This window comes from Aythya ferina (assembly GCF_964211825.1).
Source record: "Aythya ferina genome assembly, chromosome: 4".
NCBI classification, from domain to species: Eukaryota; Metazoa; Chordata; class Aves; order Anseriformes; family Anatidae; genus Aythya; species Aythya ferina.
Window position 1 is genome coordinate 53,668,660 of NC_140300.1, and position 19,017 is coordinate 53,687,676.

Below are 19,017 nucleotides of genomic sequence, written 5' to 3' on the forward strand. Positions count from 1 at the left end.
AACAGCCTATGGAAGTTAACTTTAATCAACTACTGTACTGCTGTGGTAACACTGAACGCTGTTTTAATCTAGTATACTTATATTGCAAGGATATAGTGAAGGCTTTTTTATCTGGCTACATAAAACTATTTTTACACTGTATTTTTTTTTTTTAATATGCTAGGTGTTTTATAAATGCTGGTGGGTATTGCATTGTGCTAAAATAGTTTTTAGGTATTTTTATTAGAGACTGGAACTTCATTGTTTTGCTTCATCTTTTAGTGTTTTGTTTTTGTTTTTTTTTTTTTTTTAACTTAATTCACCAGTTCTCATAAACATTGAGAAATATTTGGGTCTCATTGAGAAATATTTTGGGTCTCATTTGGGCTGTATGGTACTAAACAAGACTATAAGGATACCCACGTACCCTTCTTACTGTGCGACTACTTAGAAGAGCAGTATTTCAAATACTTAAGAATGTTTGGATCCATCTTTTAATGTGTTGATACAACTCTTTGAATTATGCTTGCAATTCATGCAGAGTTTTTTTCCATTAAAGTCAGCAAGAATGTTAAATACCTGGACAGTGTAGCTCTATTTGTCTTTTGTTTGAGACAAAGTCTAAATGCCACCTTAGATTAGAAACAAGTTTTGCAATTCAAAAGGAACACCCATCATACTTTGCGAGACTTTTTAAAATAGCATTGTCATGTTGTATCAAGCTATTCTTTGTTGTTCCATTTATTGTGCTGCACTTCAGTGTTCAGTAGTAGTAGTTTTCCCATTGGTCAATCATTATTTTTATTAAGTTAGTTGTATGAATTGGAAATATACTTCAAGGTTTTTAGGTGGATAATGCCTTGAAAATTCAGTGACTGGAAATTCTCTGATAAGTTACCTTGCTGATTTAACTATAACTGCATTTTTAGGCTCTGAACCAAGTGGTCCTTTGGGACAAAATAATGTTGAGAGGAGATAATCCAAGACTGTTCTTAAAAGACATGAAGTCAAAATACTTTTTCTTTGATGATGGAAATGGTCTTAAGTAAGTAAATCATATTTATTGTTTGTTTGTTTGTTTTTTTAATCCTGACATCTTGATTTATTTGCATTTTAATGTATTTATATTGCTGTGGTAAGGTAACTATATTCTATCAGTCTATTGTGTCTTCATAGTGTTGGGATATCGTGTATCCCAAGATTGTCATCTGCTTCTGTAGACTAGAAAACAAAGTACTTCCAATATTCTTGTTGGTCTCTAGAATTGGTTCCGTGCTGCCCTAAATTCTAAAGGAGTTGAATAATAGTAAAAAATAAAAATAAAACCAAAAAGAGTCTTATCCAGAAAATAGATAATATTTCATGAAGTAACTACATAAAATCAAAAAGTTGTTTCTGGACCAGGAAGACTATTTGTATCCCAAATAAATTAATGTTTGTATTTGTTAATTAGTTAACTTCAGTACTTATGCTGATGTTCTTTTGTTGCTTTTGCAGGGGAAACAGGAACGTCACTTTGACTCTCTCCTGGAATGTTGTACCAAATGCTGGCATTCTACCTCTTGTGACAGGGTCAGGACATGTGTCTGTACCTTTCCCAGATACCTATGAAACAACAAAAAGTTATTAAATTATAATACCGAAGCAACATATTTTTATACTTGTATATTGTGAATAAATTTTATTGCAATTTCTTCTCACATCCCATGCCACCCTCCAGTGAAAGGTACTTAATTTCCTCAGGTCTAACAGCATAGGAAAGAAAATGAAAGGTTTTTTTGTTTTGTTTTGTTTTGTTTTTTTAATAAAATATTGAAGCTGAAACTTAAAGGAAAGGTAAATCATGAAGTAATGGTTTTGGGGGGAAAACTGAGGAATTTTTTTTCTTGGCCATCTGGGTACAAATCTACCTTTCTTTTAAATAAACATTTTTATGCCAGAAACTAGTCTTACTGTTTTTTTGAGGTACTGATAGTTATTTTGTTTGTGCGGAACTCAAAAACATTGACAGGAATGAAATTTCTGTGAGTGCCTGGAAGTTCGGTTTTAGAACATTTTTGCTAAATGCATGCTTGGCGTGTTGCTGTGAGGTAACCTTGGCCCTTTCTAGGACTGCCAAGAGCTACTTTGAAAAATGATACATCATTGTAGTCAGACTATAGGTCTTGTTTTGAGTGTCATTGATGCAGCACATTTGCAATACCATACTATAAAGCATTTTAATAACTTTATAATACAGATAATACAGCTATTCTTATTGGAAGAACTAAAAGAAATCTCAGTGTGTTAAGCTTAAGTCAATAAGGAATGTAGAAGCCTTAGCTGAACATTTTATTTTTGTTTATTTTTATTAGGATCTGCTCAGCGAGAAAAATGAGCACAGTGGTTCTGGAGAGGACTGGGACAACTATTAGGGGGCCCTTCATAGCAAGGAATGAGACATATGTTCTCCAAAACAGTCTGGGAAAACATCTGAAAAATATGGGATTTCCTATGGGAACAGAAATTGAAACAGAATATGGGCAGATTTACTAGCTTATATGAGTGTAACTATACCTGCAAGCCCACCTGTTCTTTTATCAACCACAAAAGATAGCAGTGAGTAGCAGTTTCAGGCAGAACCTCTGCCACAACAGTTGTGGCCTCTCACTGGTTGCATAAACATCCTGCTCTGCGTCCGTCCACAGCTATGGGCACAAATGCTAAGAGGACAGAAAGAAAAACACACGGTATCAGGATTGTCTTTTGGCAAAAAAAGGTAGTTTATACTGATCAAACAGTGTTTCTTGCTCATCAGGTATCCAGGAGAAGGAGCACTTGACATTATTGCCTTCCTGACATAGTTACTAATATCATGTGTATATTCAAACAATGTATGGTGTAAATTAATTTATTGCCAAACACAAAATGTTCTGGATGTGTTGGAGATTTTCAAAAAGAGCAAAAAATCTGAAATTAAAGCTATGAAGAAATTTTTTACTACTGTAAATCATGGAAAATGATTAGAAGGGCATTGTGTCAAACATCTAGAGGTATAGATGCAAAACATTGAAAAACTGAAAAAAGACCACCAATAGGTAGTGGTTCACCAATAGATGAACACAGAATTATGTCTAGATAGAAAAATGGATGTTGACTTCAATTTGCTTGACTTTTTAAGCAATGCGAAAACTGGAAGACTGAAATCAAAAAGACTTGTACCGTGTGCAATATTTAGACAAGCCACGTGGATATAAAATTGCATCTACGTGCTGCCTCTTACAAGTAAGGTGATATGTGATGAGACAGCTGCAAGTAGGGAGAAACTTCCCATAGAACAGGCTGTCTTTGATAAACCTGCTGTTCTATAGCATTAATTTCATTCTGAAAGATGTTATGTCCATTGTCAGAAAGGAAATGAACAATCTAGACAGAGATAATTGATCTTTGACCCTAAAAGTGTACTAATCAGATCTTGTTCTATTTCTCCATGTGCTTTTTGTTCACCAACTGGGGGGGAGGAGGGAGGCCTGACTAAAGGGGGCTGTGACATTTTTACATTTTTTTTTTAAATGGCTGAACTGGAGACATTAAGTGAAACATTCAACACTTTCATATGTTTCTTAAGATGGCTTATGTGGTTATTTTAATACTCTGCAATTGTAGTCATGCTTTATAAAGCAGCTGATTACTAAATGTGATGCTTTTTAGCTACAGAAAAGAAAAAAATAGAAGGCTGTTAGGTGGAATTCTGTTCTTCTAGTGTTCCATATTGAGAGTTTCCATATTGAGGTCATAGTATGGTATTGTTGATTTGGGGTACAGATACCATCCCTCAGAGCTACCGGTGGACTAGGGGACCCTGGAATGGCTTGGAGCATTGCCAGTCGAATTCAATTCATGGCTGGAGTGATCTTAAATCCTGTCTAACACAAACCAAAATCCAACAGAGATGTTGGATGTGTTGTTCTGTGATCTCACTTTTAATTTTATGCTGCAGAAGCTATACTGCTGTTACTAACAAGCCAGCTAATTGCACCTGCTGACATTAGGACACTATTGGCATACAATTGCTACAGGATTCATTTCTGCAGAAAATGCTGTTTTGGGTATCAATGGGACCTAAGAAAAAGAGAGGAGGTTGGAGCCATGAATAATACAGTGCAAGTAGTACATTCTAGGTAAAGGGTAACTACTAAGTGGGGCTCATTTCTTCTGAACCATAGAGGGACTACAGATGACCCCTGGGTATGAGGACAGATGAACAATGATGTGTTCTGTTATGACTTTCAGGGAATGTGGTGTTTGTACTGAAAATAACACCTTTTTAAAAAGCAGAAAAAGCAAAACCAAAGCAGGAAGGAGAACTACTGAGTGTACTTCCTAAATTTAAGGTAAAAAGTAGTGTGACAGGGTACTTTCACAATATTTCCACCACTGGAAAGGAGTTAACTTCTGTTTGCTGCTTTTGGCTGCAAGGGAAAGTGGTCTTCTCCTTTGCTGGGAGCTGACCCAAGAGCTGGCTGATCTTGAAGAGACCAGCTTGCTCTTTAAAAAGGAACTTTTAATATTTATGAATTATCCCCAACTGACTATTTACTTGAACTATAAGTAGGTATATTCTCTGTTGGCATAACAATCAGAGAGCTCTTAAAAAAAAAAGTCCAGAAACTTTGTCTTTTAACAAGCAAACACTTTGGTTTTGAAGTGTGAAAAATAAAAACTATTTTAAAGTCCTATTTTAGGACAATTTTTCATTTGTACCCACCATGCTTAAATGAATGTCACTTCTCTGAAGTAGTGCTGTATTCCACAGATTAGCATAATCAGCACTCTGAAATACATCCTGTTTTTAACATGCTTTGATATAAAATCTTTTTTTTTTTTTTTAATATTATAGAGAACTTAATACAGTCATAGAGAAGAAAAAAGGTCTTTTTAAATATAATTGGGCAAAATAGTGGGGGGATTTTTTCCCTTTAGTTTTGTTTTTAATTGAGAAATAAGTGTTGGTTGGTTGGTTTATCCACAAATTATTTTCTTGAAATGTTTACTGAAACTTATTTCTTGTGGCTTGGCATTCAACCACATCACTGTATGCCTTTGGCAGCACTCGTCCGATGAATGTAAAGACTGTCTATGAAGTAGATGTTTTAACTTCAAAGACAAGGACCCACAGTCAGAAAACATTGGAGAGAAACCTGCCTTCATTTCTGAAAAATTGTATATTCCTGCCAGCAGACAGTACCAGAATTCTGAGATACCAGAATTGTAACTTCAAGCATGATGCCTGCAGCTTTTCTAGCCTTTTTAGGTCATTGCAGTGTTTGAGGTAAGCTCAGACTTACCTGGGGCTGAAGAAGAAACCACAACTTCTGAGTTTGTGCTCAGGTTCTCAGAGGCAAGAACTTGGGTTTGTCCTGAGGGAAAGGTCACCATAGATGAGCACTTAAATGGCACTGTAAGTGCTTGCTCCTGGCTTCTCAGCCACCTACAAGAACAGGATGCTCCCTCTTCCCTTCTTGGTTCAGGGAGTAAGGAGGCAAATTCCTCAGCTGGTCTCTGTAAGGCCTTTCAAAAAGCCAAATGACTACTGTATTTTGTCGTGATAATTCTCAAACCATTCAAAAGAACACTCTTTTAGGGAAACAAATGGCCTGTGGTTCATATAAAAAGAAGCAAATAGCAGCTGATTGTTCTCTTAGATGTGTTACTAACTAAATAACGCCAGTTTATTTAGCGATATGTACAAAGCAACCAATTTACTTAATGTGAAAGGGCTTGAAACCCCTCTGTAGGAAATTTAAACCAAACCCACCCCCGATGCATTTCAGATAGCAATTTATTGAGGTGCTGAAGACAGTTCTTGTCTAAGGCCAAAAAAATGTGAACTCTTACAGTAGCTTTGGTTTCTATTTACTGATTTGAGCATGCAGCATGAAACAGAAAGCACTATGTGCATGAAAGGAAAATAACTATTTAGAATATCTATTTAAACCTCTACTGCCCTGCACGTAGTCTTATTTATGGATTGACACTATAGATACTGAAAATAGAAGGACATGTAGAATATAAATTACTAGTCATTGTTTACGTTTTTTTTAATAACTTCCTTCTGAACAATGAAGCTAAAGCTGGTTGTTAAATTGCTTAACAGCCAGATTCAATAGAGTTCCTGCATTATTTTTGGATTACATACAGAAAATACCATCTCTCTGGAAAGGGTTTTAAAGGACATTTTGCAGAAGCAGTTCTATAAAATGAAAAAAAAATAAAATAAAAGATAATACAACAAAAGTTGGAGGAGCAATTGCATTCTGAATTTGTCTCAGAAACTACATAAAAAGTAAATACCTGACAATCTTTTGAATTGGAAGGATGCTATTCCAGTTTATTTGGCTTCTTCATTTTGGAAGAAATTTGAGACTTTCCTCTCTGAAAAAAAATTTAACTTCATACAAACACGCATATGCTTCTTAGTATGAGTCCCACTGTTAGAACACATGTAAATATATGTCTTACGCTATTAAGATCAGGCATATTTTTACTAAAATAAACAAAAAACATCAAACAACTACAACAAAAAAGCCCCAAACTTAGCTTGAACAGCTGAAACTACTGCTGGATCTTATTCTGGGGCCCACCCTGAGTGCTCTCAGCTGCATTTTCTGATGTCATTTTTGTGTACCTACACTTTCTTAGAGAGATGAAGTAGGCATACCATTGTTAAGGTTTCTTATCCTGTTAATAGTGTCACGCTGATAGTCCTTCCACATAAAATAATATTTAGTTTATCCACAAATAATTAAGTTGTTTTTATTTGCCTGGAAGGATAACTAGAACCTTTTTTCTCTCTCTTTTTTTTTTTTTTTTTTTTTTTTTTTTTTTTTTTTTTAATTCTAACTTCAACATTGTTGCATTTCTGATATCTACTGGGTGATAGAGGGAACAGTGAAATTCTAATTCCTCCATGTGCAAAGTATTAAGGAACAACAACAGAAAACAACCACTCTCTGAATCAATCTCACATTAACCAGAATTACAAGACATTTGAATTAAAAAAAAAAAATGGAGCCAAAAAAGAGGAAATTTCAAAACTCAGAAGTAGTCAAAGATGCCATTTGACCCCATGTCCTTTACTCCCTCCCCCAAGCTCTGTGCAGATGAAGCCCACCAAAGCCACCTGTAACTCTCAGGTGCATAATCAGCTGCATGCCCTGGTTAGTAGTGCCCCAGGCTGCCAGTACTGAAAAAATAGCTGGTACTCCTTAAAATCACAACTGGTAGAAATAGATCAGAGAGAATGTGTTTATTCCCAGCGCTAGAGGCTGGTGAGAGTGAACAAGCATTTTTGTAATTTTGAGACATATTTATATTATGTCCTTAACATTGGTAACAGTAATTGTCATTTCGCAGCAGTAATCCAGTGTTTCAAGTGTTTTACAATAATTATCTGTACTTATTTCCACAGACAGGCTGGCATTCTGAAGCCATATCAGCACTGCTTTTGCAAGTGACCACCTCAAAATTACTATGAAGCCCTTTCTAGAATAGTCTCTGGTGTTCGACCGACCTCCTGCAGGATTTGCACCACCTGGCTTCACAGGTGCTTGCTGGGTAATAATTACCTAGGGGTAATTGTTGAGGGCTCCCTTTGCAGAACCAGACTTTGGGCATCATGTGTAGGCTTTTGCTTCTGTGCTGCTAAAGGGAAAACAGGTATGGTCTTATTAATTTGATCTGATATCTTGCTCATAGTTTCTTCTTGCTGTAAGAGAGGGGTGGTGTTGCTTTGTTTTTGTTTTCCAAATGGTAGCTATGGTCTTGGGTGTTTGTTCTGGGGGTGAAGGAGGTGGGTTTGGCATGCAGGAGAGATTTCACAGTGAAGTGATGTGAGTTATTATGAGAAAAAGTAGTTTGGATGTGGCTACAGAAGATTGGGAAATGAGTGTAGGACTTCAATGTAAGAAATGTTTGTCATTAAGAATGACTTGCATTAGGTGTAATGAAGTAGTTGACAAGTCAGGAAGAGAGAAATTTTTTTCATGTCAGGTAGCGATTGAAGATTAAGATGGAACTAGTTTAACTGTGATTGGGAAGTCACAGTGATGAGGTTGGTTGTAGCTGCTTAAGTGTCTTTTTCACACACACACCCCACCCATCCCCCTCCTTTATTTCTGAAAGGTAATTTCTTTCCTTTTTCTATATGTTGTTGAAATCATATTGAGAAACGTGGAGGGATACTTGTGCTTGCAGTCTAGCCATATATGTGGCAATGGCCAATGCTGATATTCCTCTCTCTTTAGGGTTTCCATTTATTTACTTACTTATTTTACATTTGCAAATGTTAAGATTCATTGGTAAAGTGACTTGTAAAACTTAAAGCTGTGATTAAATTAAATTAAAATTACCGTAAATTAAGTAATTAAATTAAATTACCTCAAATCATAGATTTCATCAGATATGTCATCCGAGTTTCCTATAAGGACTATCTGATTTCTCAAGTTCTGATCCACTTCCAGATGGCAGATGAACTTTACTTCATTGTAACCTCTCTGTATTCTCAAGTCTCCTAAATGGAGGATCTCATCAGAACTTGTCTTTTCAAAGGTGGTCAAAAAAAACAGAGCTTTGTGTATTTATTCATAGCAGCATCCCTAGAAGTAGTGAAGACTATCGTGCTGTCTTGATTGAAATAAAACTTTTGACCCTGCCTTCTGTGATGTTAATGAGTCATGAAGAAAAGATCATTAAAGAGGAAAATACCTGAAGATAAGTGTAAAACTGTTTGGACGATAGTACAAAAGTAGTAACTACAAGGGTTTCACTATCGTACCAGAAGACTACACTGGGGTTCTGAAACTTTTTTCCTTTTCTGAAACTTGTGTTACTCACTAGTCATTAACAGTGGGGATGATAGAATAGGAATTATGCATTCAGAGATTATGCTAAGAATAGAAAATTGTAATTGTTCTGAGAGCAAAAGTAGTTAGTAAATAAACACATAAGAAGATCTATTTAATATTATCTGCCAAACCCACAGGTGGGTTACTTTGGAAGAGTGCTTTAAGTGCTTTTTGACTCTGTTGACTCAACTTGAAATGCAGAACAGGAATTCACTTTTTTTTTTTTTTTTTTTTTTTTTTTTTTTTTTAATGGGGAGGTGTTTTCTTTTTACAAAATATTTAGGAGTACCTTGAGTTGTAGGTCTTGACATGCGCAATACTTTACTGTACATGGGAAGAAAAATAAGTGTCACATCTCCTCAGAGTAGATGATGGTAGAATCTGTTATCTTAAAATATTTGTTTGAATATTTAGTCTTAAATTCCTCCTCACCCATTAAGAAGAACTTTAAAAGGTTATCACATACTTTCTAGGAAGGTATCTCTCTAGAACTCTCTGGAAATAACTTACACCAGTATCTATCTGGGATAATTTTTATCTATTAGATCTTGTCTCTGGGAAAAGTGGTGATATAGATTAAATTGTTCCATTGAGCATACCCAACTTTCATGCTTTTCTCATGGGTTTTGATGAAGACAGCATTCCCTGTGCATTGCACTGTGTAAGCCATTGATATGGGCACCAGCATCCCACCTCTACCCTGAGATGAGCGTAGCATTGGGAGAGTAGTTGAAGCTGTGTCTTCCTTGTCGTGATGCTAGGGCAGCAATTCATTCATTCATCTAAAGGGTTCAGTGGGAAAGACTGTGTGGTTACAAGTTGGCATTTATACAATCTTAATGTAAATGAAACTACCCCAACTGACCTGAGCATATGAATTGATCCTCCAGACAGTAAATTCATGTTCACAGAGCAAGGATTCCAGGTAATTCTGTTTCAAAAGTTAAAATTGCAGGCTGTCATGAAGGATAAGACAGCAGTTTCTTGAAACTGAAGTCGGGTCCCAAAATTTTGGTAGCTTAGTTGCCAGTTGCTGAGACAAGAGTTATTCACTGACTCTTCAGATGCTCGTAGTGGATGTGACTTTGTAAAATGCTTCAGGAATGCAGTCTTAATTACTGCATACAATCTTAGTAGCATACAGCTGGTAGAAATAGCTCTAAACACAGAAAAATTACAATCAATTTCTAACTAAAATACTGTTATTTTGTTGTTGTTGTTTGGGATAGGTAGGGGAACAGTTGCCAAGAGGACACTTTTAATGTTGATGGTTTTATTGCTTTCTAGATTTAAAAAATTTTGCACATGTAAAAACAATGTAATATCAGATAACAAAAACAAGATGTTTTATGAAGTACTTGTGATAGAGCATTTATCCTTAATTTCCCTCATCCTATTCAATTAATCTTTATTAGAAATCTAGGCACTAATGTCTTGAGCAACTGATTAAATGAATGACTTAGAGATGACTGGCTATGTTTATAGACTTTGTGATATTTAATGATAAACTATTAATTTATTGCTTAGTAGGATTATGCTATATTTATATATATATATATATACACATTTTCTAGTTAATGCAAGTTCATTGTATTGTATTTAATTTAATTTTGTTGCTTGTAGGTATCCCATTTCATAAGTGTCTGCAATTTAAGTACACGTGCAATCGTATCCCCATAATCTAAAGTACAGATCAGAAATGGGATTTTAATTGAACAGCTTAATGTGGTAGTAGACCTGGACTGAGTAGGAATAGCTACAAGTACTTCTTTCGAAAGATGTTCAAGTGCTTTTTGCCAATAATTATATATTAAAGGAACTTTCTGATCTCAAGCTGAAAGTGGCTGGGAAATTTGCTACGTGCAACTTAGCATATGTCACTGAAACATTTGTTCAGTACAGGCAGAAATTCACATAGATAAGACCAATAAATACTTTATACCTTTCATAACTGTGGAGTTTCACCAGTGGATTTGGATCTAAGAAATGCATTGGTTATAATTGCTAGAAATCCATGAAGATAGATGAAGTAATAATTCTGATCGGCTCCAAGTAAAATAGTGCTATGTCTTGGGAAAAGGCCATGCTAGTCAATCATTCTTTGATGCTCTGGCATCTAGAATTGCCACTTTTCTGTCGAAATTGTAAAAAAAAAAAAACTAGAAAGTCAGTCAGGCCCTTGATGCTGGGCCAAAGTCCATAATCACTTTTATTCCACATTTGTAGAACAGCTATATGGCAGGGTGTAAAGTAGTTTTTGCAAGAAAGCAAAGCATGTTTTTCAAACTTGGAGAGTCTAAAACCAGAAGTCTGTGCTGTTTCAAGAATGTGCTGCAGCTTAGCTTTAGAATTAAAAATAATGTCTTTGACCAAGATATAGAACATGTTTGTGGGTTTTAATGTCTTTTGCATTCCTACAAGCTGATTTTTAATGCATTTCCTTGCTATATAAATAAACATTAGTATCCTTTTTACTGTTTAAAAAAGTAAGTTTTAAAAGCTTAACAAATAAGAAACACTGGCAAAGGAACTCCATACCACATTATTCCAGATTAATGGTAAGCTATGTGATGTCTGAAGTCTCAGAGGTAAAAAGGATTGCAGATTTAACGTTCTTAATTATCCTTAAATAAATGGATTTTGTTCTTGCAAGCACTTAAACCTTCCACTTGGATATTTATATGAAAAGTTAATGAAACTTGGTGACATAAAAGCATATAGGTATTGTCTTTGACTTGGTGAATAGTCAGCCCTATTATTTTTCCCTGTTCCCCATTTTTATCTTATCAATGAGAAATTTGAAAAGCAGCTGTTGATGCCATGAAAATGGGCCATAGGCTACTCCTTAAAGGTAGATAATTTCATGTAGGACCTCATCAGTGTTAATCAAAGTCAGTGAGTATCCCAAGATGAAGAATATCTATGCTTTCCTGGATACTTGGCATAGCAACTATACGTTAAGTACATTAGTTCTGTTTCTTTTGTTTAATGCTTATGTTATCCTGTCAGGATAAGGAAATGTTTAAGTACTATAAAAGAATCAGACATTTTAGTGGTAAATGAAAGTTCTACATTATTTTTCTTTATTTTATGTAAGTGCATTGGTTATCAGCTAAGAGTTGGGCCATCAATTGGTTCACAGACAGCGTGGACTTTTTCTCTGCTGACTTAGCCCTCTATCACATTGTTGGCTATACTTTCTGAACCTGTGGAGGCAAAGGGAGAGCAAGAAATTTGATTCATCCTTTAGCATTCATAAATGTGTATTAGGGTGGAGTAAGATCATGAGGTAAACAGTTATTTCTTCTGATAGAAGAGATGAAGATATGTGATAATATTTTTTTAAGTAGGTGTATAAGAGCTTCATCTCAGTGCCTGCACAAAAAGGACTCTGGCTTTCAAATCTGCTTGGTGAGCAGCTGAGGACTGTCAGTGGAGTGTGAACCCCCAGTACTTCCTGGGGATTCATGAGAGACTCATTACTTCATATAGTTAAAATCTGAACTTTGGTATGTCTTTTTTTTTTTCTTTCCAAAAAGTATACAAACTGTTATCCTTTCACTGAGACCCAAAAACTGCATATGTGTATCTACAGCTCAGTGTAATATTTTAAAGAGATCTCAAGAGAATTTTAGCAATGTGATTTTGGTGCTGCTTATATATCTGGGAAATCAGTTTCAAACACCAAGATTTGTCTGCCCTATTCTATGTAACATAACACAAAATTAAAATAAATTAATAAAGGACTGGAAGTTACTAAGAAGCTAGAGCATATATAAACAACTGACTTGTCAGCTCCAGAAAAACACAGACTTAGCTGCCCTTTATTTATTTTGTGAAGCAATAGTTTACTACTCTTCAATGATCTTAAAATTCATCTCTTTGTTTTGGTTGTTATCCTCCTTTTTCCTCCCACCAAAGAGAATTGCAGATGGTTTGAATTCAGAAAAGTTACATGCACTTGATATTAAATTCAAGGTGCTTTTGTGCTGTCTTTGTGGCAGAATTGTAGCAAACTATAGCTTTCACGTTGCACACCTTCAGAATGGTACGTTATGACATAAAGACTGAGCAGATGTTCTACAGGATTGTTTTCTTTAGTATAGAGATCCAAAAAGAGAATAAACATGAGTGGGGGCAGTAAATTTTACTTTAAAAAAAATAATTTATTTTCTTAATTTCATTGGGTTTATGGTGATAATCCTGCAAGGAAAGAGAAAAATCTTGTCCCTTTTTTTTTTTTTTTTTTCTTGAAAGATCAGTTTTCATGGCTGAAAGGGTTCTGTTATTTGATACCCATAATGGTCAGTTGTATAATTTGGAAGTTCTGATTTTTTTTTCCCATTTTTAAGTCTTTTTTTTTTTTTTTTCTTTTCTTTTTTTTTCTTTTTTTTTCTTTCTTTTTTTTTCTTTTTTTTCTTTTTTTTTTTCAAATATAGCATTTTGTTTTTGATGTATGTATTAAAGAATTTGTAAAATGTTATACATGAAAAGGTGAAACTAAATGTTTTTATTTCTTCTGTTTTCTGGCTGTTGGCTCCTTAATGCACCATTTCTAAATGATATTTTATCAAGACATGGTGTTATACAGTCTCTTTATAAAACCACAGGATCGTCCCATTTTTTCAAAAATACATAAAGACCCGTTAAAAAGACCCGTGTCTTTTCACCCTTTCATGAAATGATGAAATACTGAAAGTCTTCACTTTATCAGTTTATCAGCTTTGGTACAAAGCTTTTGTTGCATTTTCTCCTGCGGTATCCTTCATTTTCTCCCATGTGTTTGCTGGCTTCTGAGAAGTCTTCTTAAATAAAAGCACAATTGTCTTTGTCACAGATAGGATTTTTCTAAGTCTGTATCTTAGTGGGCATTCCTATAGTCCTGCTGGTTCAGTTGGCAAGTATATTTTTTTCATAGCATGACTGAAATATTACAGATTACAGAATAGTGTAGAAATAGCTTTCTAAAAATGTTCAATCTAAACAAAAGTACAAAAACACTAGAACTGCCTATGTTAATTTATTAGAAGTAATGTGCACAAAAAGGTGGGGGGAGAGGGAGAAAGACACTTTTTTTGAGGATTGGATTTGATCACCCCTGCAGGAAAAGTTTGTAAGAAAGTCTAAGACAATTGCTATCTTCCATCTAACAAATAAAAGTAATTGCAATGCTGTTCAGTTTTGAAAACACATTACATCGTGACAGTAATAATTTAAATCTCTTCTTATTTGAATAATGTTTATCTTCCAAAGCATCTTCCTTAATCTAATGGCTAAACTAAGGAATTTGATTCAACACTCTCCAGTTTATATAATTACCAGCAGATGTCAGGCATTCACTTTACAAAACAACTGAGCTCAAAAAGTGTCCACATTCGCAGAAGGATATAAGAGGCTTTCATTTTAAGTTTAGGTACACAGCAGTAGTGTGCAGCTTCTCACCTTTAAGTTAATAGTGACTTTTCAGGGTGTTATGTGTTAAACAGTGGTAGGTTCAATCTTACTGTGACATTTCTGAATATTTGGCATATTTATAATGCTATATATAATAGGGGGAAAATATATGCACATGTACATAAATGATATTCTTGCATTTGCCTTCTCTACCCACTAAGTGTCTGGTGATATTTAAGACAGTGCTGTTTAGTTTAGAACTTAATTCGTAATCTGTTGCAAATGAAAGAATCTTTATAGTTAAAGCCTATTCCTGGAGTTAGGACACAGTGATATTATTCTTTGCTCTTCTATAGATCTCTCACAGACCAAATAAAGAAGTTACAAATGACAAAACTATGGTTCAGAGTTTTAAAATATATAGGAGCAATAGTTGATTGCCTCAAAACCACCTTGAAACCTAATTTATTGTGAATGAAAATAAAATTTATAAACTTTGAACTGTATAGATAAAGAGTTGCTGTGTGGAGTGACAAGACCAGACAGCATCATTCAACCTGTTTTTTTGATGGTCCACTGTTTTTGTGAATAGCTTTGAGGCAATTTTAATGCATTTTTAACTGCCTGTTAAATGTTTCCTGTAAGAAACAAAATAAAAATATTTTTCTTAAATATCTGGGTGGTAGAGCACAAATGGCTGTCCTTTGAAGCTGGGTGGTATTTCTCTACTGATAATCATACTGACCCCATTCCTTAAGGTAAAGGTCTATGTGCTGAACATCTGCCTGTGCTAAATGGGAACAGCTGCTTCTCCAAAAGACAAGATACAATTCAACTGCTAGTGGGGCAGCAGCAAGTCTCAAAGCAACAAGATTCAACATGAAATGAGAACAGCTGCCTTGGCAGTTCCCACCATACTTCTGTTAACCAACCATTGGTTTTATCCTTTCCCTACCAAACTTCAGCTGCTACAAATAAGGACCAAAATAACTGGCATGAGAAAATATTATACTTTATATACATATGAAAAAAAAAAAAAAAAGAGGGAGGACTGTATATTCAGCTCTTCTGTACCCATTCTAGAAAGCTGAGTTTTTATTTCTCATGTACAAGTGCTAGGAAGGCCTTTTTGGTCAAAAAAAAACAAAATGGAAAGACAAAGACTGGATCTACTACAACTAGGGATCAGTAGTGTTGATAACGTACTTTGAACGTGCAACAGTAGAGCTAAGCCAAGATAAGGTATGATATATTCTGTAAAGGTGACGGACTTAGAAGGGAATCTTATATGCCTCCTTCACATAATACATCTTGGCTCAAGAGCAGGTGCTCCTGTAGCATGCAGTAAGTGGTAGGGAATAATTTACTGATGAACACGCTTTTGCTCTGAACAAGTAAAGCATAGCTACTCTCACATCGTGCAAAGAGAATCAGTTTGGGTCTGCTTAAAACCATGCTTCACGGAATCACAGAACAGTTGAGGTTGAAGGGATCTCTGGGTCCAACCCTCCTGCTGAAGCAGGGCCATCCAGAGCAAGTTGCCCAGGAGAGTGCATAACCACCATACCCAGGTGGCTTTTGAGGTTCTCCAAGGAGGGAGAGTTCACAACCTCTCTGTCAGCATGTGCCAGTGGTCCATCATCTGTGCAATAAAGAAGTGCTGGTGTTCAGAGGGAACCTCCTCTGTTCCAGTTTGTGTCTGCCTAGCAGTTTCTGATACTCAGTGTTACCTTCTTGTGACTGACATCGTGGTTATGTTTGCATATCTTTCCCTTGGACCTCAGTCATTTCTGAACTGCTGGAAGCTCTACCAAATGTTTACCTTCAGTGGCTGAGTCCAAAGCCTGAAAACAACTCAGCCAAAGGGCATCCCACCCTGCCAACACATGCACAAAATAACTTCTGGCAAGGAGCAGTATTTCATAGATTGCTTGGAACAAATAATGCATTAAGAGACGAATAACAGTAACACTGTCATCCAACTAATGTGTGTAAACTATGACAGGCTCTTTGGAAATGTCCTCTATTCATGGTAGTATTCACTATAAACCTGTCACAAGAGTGGCTGGAGGCACTGCAGTGAAATCTGCACAGTCTGGGGTGCACACCCCTGGGCTTGTAAAGCTGAGGGGAGGGAGCACGCCAGGGTTACTGCCAGGTTGGAGTTGAGTGTGACTCCACAGCACTTTTATTGCTTTTGCAAGATGGAGCTGGAGCAGCTTCTTCTGCTCGCTGCTGCTGTGGGGTTTTGCAGTGCATCAGAGCAACAAGCCTGGATCATGGTGGCACAGCTCACCTGTGGGACCGACCTCTGCCCAAGACAAAGCTGTAAACAGCTGTAGCGGTGTGTTGCTGTTCTTCAGCCCATGCCCGTTTATTTTTGGCTCAGATCTGGCTTTTCTGCCTAGCCTCGAGAGTCGTATGTTCATAGTTTTGAGAGTAGTGGTATTGATCGAAGTGTTGGCATGTTAAGACATGCACCAGAACAATGTTCACTTTTAAATGGAAAACACATAAAAAGGCATATAACTGTACAGAGCATTAGCAGCATGGTCTCTAGTCATACAAATAGTCCTGTTGTAATCTCTTTCAACGGAGAAAATACTAGCTTCTATTTCCTACTGATATAAAGTTATTTTTCATTAGCAATATTATAATGTACCAGTGTGACTTCTGAAGACCTAATGAAGAAAATCCAATCACACAGTGAAAAATATTCTAAAATGGCACAATTAATAAAATTCCCTATGTTATTAAGTTACATTAATGGTTCAAATAATCTTTTATTAACACCCTCTAACACACTGAGCAAGGTTTCATTTCAGAGTGCTTGAGGTTATCAGCACTAAACATCCTTGCAGTGTGTCACTAGATGGCACTCTTACATAGAGCTCTAGGGGGCTTTTTTTTTTTTTTTTTTTTTTCTCCTTCAAGAGCATCAGCATGTTTTTAACACTGAGAGAAAACAGTTTTGGGGACAGTTTTTATGGATAAGTGCAGTTCCCCAAAACAGACACGTTAGCAATGCCTGAAGTCAGTCAGTTGTGTTTGAGGACCACCAGTAGATAATATGAAATAAAAATTGCAAGATGTATTTATGCAGTTTGTGTCATAGTGCTCCTTCATGGAAAGGCAGTTTGAAAGATCTTAGCATCTGATTATTTGTGGTAGCTGCGTAATACTGTGTCTAGCACTGGCAACGTATTAAAGCTTGCAAGACCATTCTCCTTATTTTCATGGCTTGTGTGGGTTTTATATTTTTCAAACCTCTAGACCCAATTTTAAGAGAGTTACTGAAACCGTACAAAAGCAGCACTTGGCAGAGCCCAATGTGCAGATACTGTAGTCGTATCATGCTCAGAAATTCCACTAGTGTCAAAAGGAACTCCACAGACAGGACACACGAAGGGTCCACAATGCAAAGACTGCATGAAATGAATTATATGGGGGAAACTAAGCTTTGCAGTTTCCTTCTCTTATCCCAGTGTGCCTGGCTATTGCACAACGGATGGGGTCAAGTGACCTCTTAATGCAAATACAGACCAGTGCACATTAATCTTGAAGGGAGGTAAGATTTCATGGTATGTAGGGATGGTTTTTTCCTCTCGTGCTGAAATAGAGAGATACAATAGGGAAATGAAGTCTTGATGATGTATTCACTTTGCACAAATGCCATATTACATTAAGATAAAATCATATTCCCTTTCCTTCTTGTTGTAATGGATCATAAAACGTTGTTGCACAAGTTGAGTGCATTTTATTTGCTGCTAAGAAGTCACATTGCTGCAAAGTTTAAATAAGTTTGTCTTAAACAAGGAAACAAAATTATTAATTCCTACATTTAATCCAAAACATTAGCAACTAAAATTAAATGTCTACTTTGTTGACGTGGCATTTGAAAATCTATTGCAATGGTTTTCTCAGTCTTTATTACCAATGGATATGTTTCCATTACTGTTGTTCATTCATGAGAACAAGGGAAATGATGCAGGATGAGCTGGTGAGAAAATTTAGAGGAAACAATAGTAATGACTCACATCTGAAGTCTGTTCTTTAAAAATTCCCACCTTTCAAAGAAGGTCTGCTAAAGAAAACTCAAAGTAATGTTCTAGCCAAGTCAAAGTTATACTGAAGAAATACTATGGCATGCAAAGTATTGTTTTAAAAGAGGCAAACCAATCTGCTTGTAATCTTGTTCTGAACATTTTTAGATAAATAGAAAGCTAAAAATTGCTTGCCCAATACATTGTCTTCAGAGACTTCCCTTTCTTTGGAGACTTACAGGAGTTGAAACCTGCAAAGAGCTGGCTGCTTTCTCTGGGGTTAAGTTTCTTCATTCTTTGGAGTTGTGTTTTGACGTGTTTAGCAGAATATGTTAAGTACTTCAAAGGCTTAGGTCTTTAAAACATTAAATTCAGTACAACGTTACAAAAAGGAGTGCTAAAATAGGAACACAGTGGCCAAAAGAAGGGAATGCATCGCAAGATGGCAAGCAATAGATCATGATGGATTTTTGTGATTTAGTTTTCATGCACTTTATATATATGTGATGAAGGAGAGCTGTTTTCAAACAAACTCTCAATTTTTCTGACCCTCTCTCCCTCCAAGTTCTTCTTTGTTTGTTTGTTTGTTTTTTGTTTGTTTGTTTGTTTGTTTTTAGCTAACATGCTAAACTCCCTCTGGAGTTTCCCAGACACTTCTCTTTGTGACTACACTTAGGAACAAATTAAGTTAGCCCCCTTGTTTTACTAGTGACACA

The 19,017-nt window shown here is 35.9% G+C and overlaps 1 protein-coding gene and 1 long non-coding RNA gene across 3 annotated transcripts in view; both read left to right on the forward strand.

Annotated features, from left to right (window-relative positions):
• The window catches only part of SPCS3 (signal peptidase complex subunit 3), a 30,098-nt gene extending 28,176 nt beyond the window's left edge, over positions 1–1,922 (forward strand). For both annotated transcript variants that reach the window (XM_084517456.1, XM_084517457.1), the window contains 2 exons: positions 909–1,024; positions 1,477–1,922. In XM_084517456.1, the coding sequence (XP_084373582.1) occupies positions 909–1,024; positions 1,477–1,609 (249 nt within the window). In that variant the 3' untranslated portion in view covers positions 1,610–1,922. The remainder of the gene's footprint in view (positions 1–908; positions 1,025–1,476) is intronic.
• A 4,988-nt stretch (positions 1,923–6,910) lies between these two features.
• On the forward strand, positions 6,911–16,972 carry LOC311435915. The gene is made up of 2 exons (XR_014692485.1): positions 6,911–7,677; positions 15,017–16,972. It is a non-coding gene; the product is annotated as an uncharacterized lncRNA (long non-coding RNA).
• The last annotated feature ends 2,045 nt before the right edge of the window (positions 16,973–19,017 follow it).